Source organism: Spermophilus citellus (genome assembly GCF_964194105.1).
Source record: "Spermophilus citellus genome assembly, chromosome: 9".
Classification (NCBI taxonomy): domain Eukaryota; kingdom Metazoa; phylum Chordata; class Mammalia; order Rodentia; family Sciuridae; genus Spermophilus; species Spermophilus citellus.
The window spans coordinates 13,885,925-13,895,412 of record NC_138191.1 but is presented as its reverse complement, the minus strand read 5'-3'; the positions used below and the strand labels follow the sequence as shown (position 1 = coordinate 13,895,412).

At 33.5% G+C, this 9,488-nt stretch overlaps 1 protein-coding gene across 1 annotated transcript in view; it reads right to left on the bottom strand.

Annotated features, from left to right (window-relative positions):
• Window positions 1-2,419: 2,419 nt before the first annotated feature.
• The window catches only part of UHMK1 (U2AF homology motif kinase 1), a 28,548-nt gene continuing 21,479 nt past the window's right edge, over window positions 2,420-9,488 (bottom strand). The window contains exon 8 of the mRNA XM_081307622.1: window positions 2,420-9,199. Coding sequence (XP_081163748.1) covers window positions 9,053-9,199 — 147 coding nt within the window. The 3' untranslated portion in view covers window positions 2,420-9,052. The remainder of the gene's footprint in view (window positions 9,200-9,488) is intronic.

Genomic DNA, 9,488 nt, shown 5'->3' with positions numbered 1-9,488 from the left:
TTCAGAAAATTTTATTCAAACATGTTTTAATGTACAGTAAATGTAGTTTTCCTTTCTTAAACAAAAATAAGCATACTGACATATTAGCCTCCCGAGAGGCTCTCTTCTGCCAAATGTACAAAAAATGAGGCCCTTCAGATGTTGTTAGAGATAACTAACAAATGTGTTTGCTATCTTAATAGTTCACTTTCAGCTAAAATTCAATTGTCCCTTTTGAGAGCTTCATCATCAAAAAGGTTATTGCAAAATCTCAACTTCATTTTTCTCAGTATACCACTGGTCCTTTTAAAGCTCTGTGGTCTTGAAAATGTAAATATTTTACAACAGTGATCTTTTGCTACTGGTCTGATGAATGTTTTTCTCAATGTTTTACAAATCAATTGAAAAGTCTTGTTCAGAGGTCCTTGTCATAGAGCCTGTGCCAGCTCTTCACAAGCTGGGAGACGTTTAATTTAGCTGGTACTTAAATATACAGCCTTCAATCATCCACTTTCCTTTCAATTGGTCTGAGCATTTTTATTTCTATGTAAACAGGCTGAAACACATATATAGACATTATAGATAATTTATAAGATATATATGTAGGTGACACTGTATACTGCATCAAAAAATAGGCTTTTGGAAATATTTTAGTAATTATGTGTTATAACTCTCATGTTCAGCTGTAATTTAACCATTTTTATTCAAAGTTGCAGAATAGTGGATAGAACTACAAGTTACAACAGAACACCTCGTACTTTTTTGGTTTTGGTAGTAGGGATTGAACCCAGGGGTGCTTTACTATTAAGCTAAATCCCCAGTTCATTTATTTTTTATTTCCAGACAGTGTCTCATTAAATTGCCTAGGCGGGTCGTGAACTTGGTGGTTATCCCAGCCTTCCATATTGCTGGGATTATAGGCATGTGCCACCACACCTGGCTTAAATTAAAATTTCAACATACTCACGTTAAGGAATTCAGGGTCTTAGTTGTTCTGCTAATTCTATGTTAACATACGGAAATGAAAAATTTTCATTTCTTAAGATCATGAAAATTCTCTCTGCAAGAATAATTTGCCATATTTTTAAAATCCAAAGAAAGCCTATTTTTCCAACTTCCTTTGTAAAATACTCAACTACCAATATTATTCATGTATCAATAGTTTACATTTCATAACTGTTTCCTTTTGCTTAATAGTTAATTGAAGTAAACTACTGAACTATCATTCTTTCACATACTGGTGCCACCCACATCCAACTGGCTGCCCAATTCTATAAATTCATTTTCAACTCCACATATAGCTGGAGCAATTACTAGTTCAGGTATAATGACAGGAATACAGATCTAAATATGGTGCCCATTTGGGACTGGGGGAACACAGGAAAGATAACTAGAGACGGTGACAATTAAAAGGTAAACAGGATTTCATCACAGAAAAAGTGAGGGGGCAGGGAATTAATGGCATTTTGATAAGAGGCTCAGACACAGAAAATGAATGAAATTTGCAGAAATAGGGATAGTTTAGAACAACTAAAATATGAAGTATAAATGGGGAGAAACAAGATGAGGCAGGATTAGCAGGTGGGGCCAGTATGTGTGTTAGATGCCAATTTAAGGGGATTAGGTTATTATTTTGAAGTAATGGGCAGAAGAGATAGGAAATAAAATGAAAAACTTCAAATCAGGAAGAAGTAAGGAAACAATCTGTATTCTAACAAGCCTTCCCAGCTATTACACTATAGTGTGAAAATTGCTGATTTAAACATTTGTAATCAATAGACTTGAGTTCTGAAAACAGTCTCTTAAGGTGTCCCTCTTTACTTTTCCCTTGAATTTCTCATCAGATCAGTCATCAACTTCCTGAAATAACATATCAGTCCCCCTCTTGAGCAGGCTAGTAAATGAATACTATCTCAAAGTTTAATGAAATGTTGAGCCTCAGTTCCCATATGTAAAAACAGAACATTAAACATAATATAAACTATGAAAAACAGTATCCCTCACCTAGTTGATATTCCATAACTGAAGGCTGTTTATTACTATTGGTTCTCACAACATAAAAATACAATTGTCAAAATCAGGTCACTTGATTAAAGCTATCCAACTTGATAGAGCCAAGATCAGAACACAAATCCCAATTGTGATTTCATTAGGCCAGGCTATTTCTACAATACAAAGGACATTAAAAAAAAAAAAAAATCCCTACATTTCAGTATCATTCCAAAAATGAAAAAACCATTCTTCAGAGATAGTTTAAATTATAAAAAATTTTTCAATGATAGCTTTTTAGTAAAAATTAAATCACAACTACATTAAGCTCTTATCTGAATATGAAGTATATATATATACATATATATACACCTTATATGTATATATTTATAATATTATGGTATATATTTATATATTACATAAGTACAAAATACTGGAAATGAAAAACCAATTATTTTATTTTTAAGCTTTATTTTATCACTCTTATCAAACACACATCAGAAAGCATATCAACAGTGCATCTTATGGTAAGTCAGTTTACAACAAAACTGAACAAGGCAATTGTGTTTACAGAAAAAGTTTTCAGCAAAAAGTACGCAATACAGTCCATCAAAATGCAGTGTTTATACTTTTTAGGTACATAGGAAAGTGGAAAATAAAATTCTTTGCTACTCAGCAAGAAGCAGCAAGTCTGAAAGACTTTGGAAATCAGAAATTGAGGGATTTTTGAAAAGAACTTCTTGGTACTGACACACATCTACATTTATAGTCCCACTTACTTGTTAAAAACAAAAAAAACAAACAAAAAAAAAAAAACAACTCACAAACTGTAAGACATCACAAAGATCAGAGACCATAGTGCCAAGAAATGCCAAGACCAATTTGCTACTGAAACAACTGGTAGAAATGTTATAGACAGCTATTCACTGTGCAAGGGGATATTCTTGCAGTTCTGAGGTGAAGGTGAACCTCCAGAAGAGGACACTCCTCATAACTGGCTTTAGTTTAAGTGATCTTTCACATATTTTGTAATGACACCTACTCATCAAAAACATAGCAATTGCATAAGGGGAAATAGATTTTACTATTCACAACCAACCACTCCAGTGCTGACACAGGAGGCCATAGACTTAAAATTTATTGATTACAAAGGGATTTCTAAGAGTGGTTAAAATATAGCAAAGATGGAGCCTTTGGGGGGTGGGTAGGGGAATCCCTTGTACCCCAGATTCCACACTGTTAAGGAATGTTAAGTTATTTGAAATTTTTCAGAAAAAAAATTAAGAATGAAAAGAGTAAATCCTTCTGGACAAAATGTGACAGCTTTACTCTCTGTAAAATAAGTAATCTCCAGAAGTGCAGATTAACTTTTAAAAATTATAATAAATAAACACTATTTAAGTTCCATAAGGTGCTGTAACTTTGCAGCTAGTGCATTCTAATGCCACTCACTGAACCCAATATGCAAAGGGAAACAGAGATGGCTGATCCCCAGTTTCTGATCCTTGATGTGCATGAAAGGTTAGTGAACACCAAATACAAAAAAGCTGGAATTCCAATATTTACTATTAAAAATCAGGATAAACTGAAAATGGATATTTAATCTGATTTTATAAACTCTTAAAATAATTTTCTGGGAAAGTAGCAACAAGGAATGTATAGGAAAGGCAATACAGGTACCCAGTCTAGATTTTAAAAAATAAATGATTAGTATATATAAGATTATAAACACCAGTCAGGGAGTCATTTTCTTCCCCTCATCTATTTTTTTAACCCTTAAATTTGGCAATCTTCTGAAAATATATGCCAACAAAATAACTATAGATAATTTGAATAACTGAAGAAATTCTGAATTCATATATGCATGATTTGAGAATACCTCACTACATTTGTTTTTATATACTCACTGTCCTGATATCATGAATGTAATTAAAGGGGAAATAAATTAAAAGAGGAAGGCAATCTGGGATAAAAAGGGTGACTACAAATAATTCTAATAGCTTACTACAGGAAGTAGCTCTGATTTTTATGTGAGGGCTTCCTAAAAAGAAACAAAAAGAACTAGAACAATTCTGGTTTTTTTTTTTTTTTTTTCCCAGAATGTGACTTATTTTCATTATACAAAGTAGTATAACAAAATAAGTTCTCTTCTGCATCACAAAGATTAATAGTCATGTAAGGCAAATTAGAATGTTTCTCTTTGCCTTTAAATTAAAATATTATGAACTCAGTTCATAAAATATACATGGTCTTCAAAAAGTCATCAAGTTTTCTTCAGGTTACTGTGGCAGTTACCCAATTTAATGGGAAATAAAATAGGGGCAATCATTTGGTAAGTTTCCCATGAATTCCAGCGTTTATGGTGCCACAAGCACAATTGCCATGATTATGACAACTATCTGAAAAGCGCAAATAAAGCAAATTTAAAACAAAAATCTTCATAAGCAGTACAAAGAATAATGAAAGTGCTAGCTATAAGAAAATAATAAGAACCTCATATTAGGAGAACAAAGTTTGCGTAAACTATATATCTTATATCCTGAAGATCACCTTAATGACCACCTATAAAATATAAAATTTCCTAAATGCTCTCGGCTCACAGATATTTCTTTTACAGCCAATTTCTCCTATAAAAATCACAGCAAAAATATTTAAAATTGTTTACCTTCTTAAATATCCATAATATTTGTCAACTGAATATGTTGTGAATCTACTTACTGGTCATCACATAATTCAAAAATATTAACATTTGGAGAAAGTGGCTATGATAACATGATATATTCTGTGGTATCAGGTAGAAAAGAAGCTAACTTGAATCTTTAAAACTCTGGGTATTCTAAAAATCAAAATGTCCATGTTTCTCTATGATTAATATAAAATTTAAATATAACTATAGGCCTCAGATGAGCTCCCCTATAATGAATACTCAACATTTGTATATTCATTGAGAAGGCTACTAATGAATTCTAACTTGACAGACTACCATCTCAAAATAAAGGTGATTCAGTGAGCACCTTAAGAAATGGGAATTCTTTTGAGCTAACTGTGACTAAAGACTGGTCTGATTGTGATCACACTTGAAATAGAGAGCTAGAGTAGTAAAATTTGAGGAAGGAACCTGCCATTAAAAAATGAAGCTAGATCCAGGGAAGAATTTTCTGCCAGATACCTGGCTTTTCCATCAGACATAATACTGGAATAAAATTAAATATGATAGTTTTACATATAACAGAAAAAAAAAGATACCAAGGAAATTTTGGACTTTTTAACATTATATTACTCAATCTAAAAGTTCTTTCCAGAAAAAGTTGGAGGTGCAATTAATCATCATCTGGGAAGCTTTCACCCAGATGAGTGTTAATATTTCCCAGGAAACAAAAGGCACTTGCTCAAATCCTTAACTATCTACACATCCTCCAGACTAAAAGCCATGATGTGATTCCATCTGTACCCTAATCTGAATAAAACCACCCAGCATGTACCCTTGCATAAGAGTCTAGGTAAAACGTGGTTACTGAGAGTCTCCCTGGCTCCCTCACCCAGTAACTGTATTATTTTAATTATTATTAGTTACTGCAGAGATTTTCATTAATTATTTTTAAAAATGCCATGCTGCCAAGCATAACTGATAGTAAAATTATGTTAAGATAAGCCTAATTTAAAAAGCCAGAAAACAAGCCTAAGAAAATGATGTTGGTCACCTGTATTTGATGAATTAACTCAAAAAGAGCCATGAAACATAATATGAGTAACTTGATGCCCTTACCGGGGGATGGATAGTCCAGTGTACAAGACAGAATCAAGTATCAGGTCTGTAGTTTTTCTTCAACTTCCTCCACGTGGCAGCATTGCTGCTGGCAGGTTAGCATATCTCAACACTCTTTAGCAGCTGGAGTACCAAAAAGAAGGCCACACTTCTCTCAATTAAAACAAAAAGAAGGATGAATAAAAGTATACTTAAGGTTTTTGTTCTAAAAGCAGCCATAGTTTTGGCTCAAGGTACAGCAGAAAAGGAATTTCTCTAAAGAGAGCTGCTATGTTGATGGCCATACAACAAGGAAGACATTCAGTAGTGATAAATGCAGATCTCTTATTGCAAAAGGACAAATTTTTTCAATTCCTTTAAAATGCAGCCAATACTTTTAGCTAGTGCTATCTCACTGAGGTGTCTTACTCTTCTTGTTCTTCTCTAAATACAGCATTATAGTTTGAATAGTGGCTAGTTAGTCACTTCTTCCAAATATGCTTCTAAAGAACCCAAAATTTCCTATAAACAATTCATATGCCTTTTCTAGGGTGAAATGTACCATGGCTATACCATGTTACAATAAAGAAGAAATTGGGAAGGTGAGTGGGAAAGAAGCATAGGTATTATTTTAGGGAAAGAAAAACTACCTGAGATAAAATTTGTCCCCAAGGGTAGGGGTTAAGTGACATGAAACCTCACCTCTTTACCCTGCTTCTCAGAAAGAAAATTTCTAGGTTTTCAATAACTTTGAAGAATTCCTGTGTATTTCATCCTTAAAGAATCAAGAAAATTGCATCTTTCATAATATTTTGTTTCCAGTTTAAGAAGATATTTAGATTAAACTTCTGATAACATCAGAGGGAGGGAGAATCTGCAAAGATCATCTTTGGTAGAATGGGCTAAGAGCTATAAATGATAATTTAAGTTATGGTAGGTATCTTTTTTTAAAATTTCGTGGCTTTCATATAAAATATTTAATTCAATGCATGGTTACTTAGACTCATCAATTATTTCTTCAGCTCCCTTAAAAATCTAGTTAGCATCTTCTGAAATAAAATTCTACAGTGTTAAACACTAATATATGTATGAATACATCTGCAATAAGATGATCAAAGAATGCTGTGAAATACAGCATCAATGTTAGCAGCATACTGCATGACTAAGCTTAAAAGCCTATCTGCAGTTTATTTGCAAGGATTTTTCTTTCTCTATTTTTTTTTTTTAGGGGTAGGGGAAAGAGGTACATGTGCTAGCCTAGAATACTTGCCCATAGAAAGAATTCATCTGTAGAATGTCTTTAATGGAATATGCATAAGGACCTACTGTTTCTAAGAAGCAGCTAGCCATATAAAGAATTATGCTTTTGGAAAGCTTAGGTCATCACAATATTGGTTCTACCCTTTAATTCTGACTTGAAAACAAACCAACCAACCAACCAATCAATCCTCAAAAGAGCCAAAATAAAAAAGGATAGTTATTCTTCCTAAGGGCACGTATCAGGGATGATAGTATAAGACCCTTTGGTAATTCATAAGTCAGCCTCCTTATACCAAATTTGGCTTCATAATAAATATTGAGAGAGCCCTGAATAATTTGGTAACAACTAAAATGTCAAATAGTGATTGTGTGAAGAGGCAAAATAATTCATGCCCTATAATGCAGATTCTAATTGGGCTCTCAATAATTTGCATGGCACAACAAGAAAAGCCTACATGAGGAGGCTTCCAACAGGGAAAGATATAAAAGACTTTTTCCTGAGGGAAAAAAATTAATAAATAAAAATTTCATTTAGGTAAGAAAATAGAAAAAAATCCATAATCTGTACATAACTTGTCCTTTTTTTTTTGTACAATCAGTGCTTTACAAAGGTTTCCTAATTTTTATACCTTTAAGGACAATCATAAAATGAGAATTCATAATTATAATTCTTAAAACCATGTAATCAACCTGTATCCATAAACTCATGCATACTGGCAACTTTTACTCATGAAAATATTTGATTGCTATAAATCCTTCTAAGATTTGAATTTTTCTTTCTTCTAATTCCACTTGTCTTAAATCTTCACCTTTCTTTACTTCCTAAAGTCAAAAACCAGACCATTTGCGATGATGTTCCTCTAGCTTGTCTTCAATTAAGCACAGAGGTAGAGCATAGAGGAAAGGGAAGACAAGGGGGTGCTGGGAAAGTAAGTGAGAGATAAAAGGAAGTAAAAAAAAGGATCCTTGATTATCTGCCCTCTTTGCCTTTTTGTCCCCCCCCCCCCGCCCCTTTTTTTGGTGATCCACTTCAATTTTCCATCCTACTTGGTAGAATCACATTTTGAGAAATCTAACAGTTATCACAGGAGATTTAGTATAAAAAGATGAGCCAATCAAATGTTTAAAGAAGATTGAAGGATGAGATAATTAACATGTACCTAAACTTACTTTGTTCCAATAGAATTAATAGTTTCAATACAACTCTGGTCTAGAGACTCCAGTTTGTTCTCAGCCTCTCAGGAATGACTGTTTTGTCATTTACATTCTATCAGACAGACCAATTTTAAAACACATACATCTTAAATCTTACAGGTGTGAAACAGAGGGAAGAGATGGGTATAGACTGTATTAGCTCACAAGACTCACACTATAAAGTACACTGACTCAAGTTTTCTCTAGTCTTTCACACCTGCACATTCACTCAAGCAAACATACTAGACATAAAAATTGTGCAAGATCAAGCATCAGCTTTCTATTTTAAAAGCCTTAATAATATTAAAAAAATGTAGATAGGCTCACTGCAGTTTCTTTAAAGGAATATTAAGTACTACAGTACTCCTTTAAAAAAATTCACAACTCAATGTTAAGAACACAGTAGGTAACTGCGGCTTGACAATTACTTAACATTATCGATAGCATCCAGTGCCAGATATGGATATCAACAATAAGAACCACCTGATAACATAAAGGAATAATCTGTAATTGATGTCACCAACCCTAACAAATTTAATAATACTCACTAAAACATATTATTCACCTTTGCTTCATAGTCACATGAAATAACTAATATCTGTTTAGGTTACATACTTAAGAGCAGCACCTGCCCTACTGCACGAGAAAAGGTTGCCCACGTGGATGCTCTAAAACCCCTCAATGTATAGCTGAGAGGTCTTGTCCTACTTGGTGCCAAATGTTTTTATGCAACATTGCTTGGGCAATGACTGCACATTAGTAGGATAAATAAATATATGAAGTATTCCCTTAAAATGGTAAAGGAGTACTCCTGCATTCAGATGTGGAATACAATAATCCAAGAAATGGAAGAGGAGAAACAGGAAATAGTCCTTAGGTTACTGATTAAAGCAAGGTTTGATAAAGATATCCCCTCTTGTAGGCACTCAGCGGGTAGAATGTAGCCACAACGAATTTCCCATCAAACATCCTTCCAGTTAGTAATTTCTGAGCAGCTTTGGAATCACCAGCATTTGCATACTCAACAAACACCTGAAAGAGGAGAGAAAAAAACAAAGAAGCTTCATGTCCCTAATTGTTTTAGATCAGTGCTTTAACAACTTTAATGAATATGCTAGTCACACTCCACATAAATATGTTTTCAGGTCCCAAGAGATTATAATAGAGCTGAAATATTCATATTGCTCAGTTTTTTACTGTACCTTTTCTATGCTGAGATACAACACTGCTTACTGTTGTGTTACAACTGCCTATAGTATTCAGTATAGTAACATGCTGTACAGGTTTAAAGGACAGCAGCAACAGACAATACCACATAGCC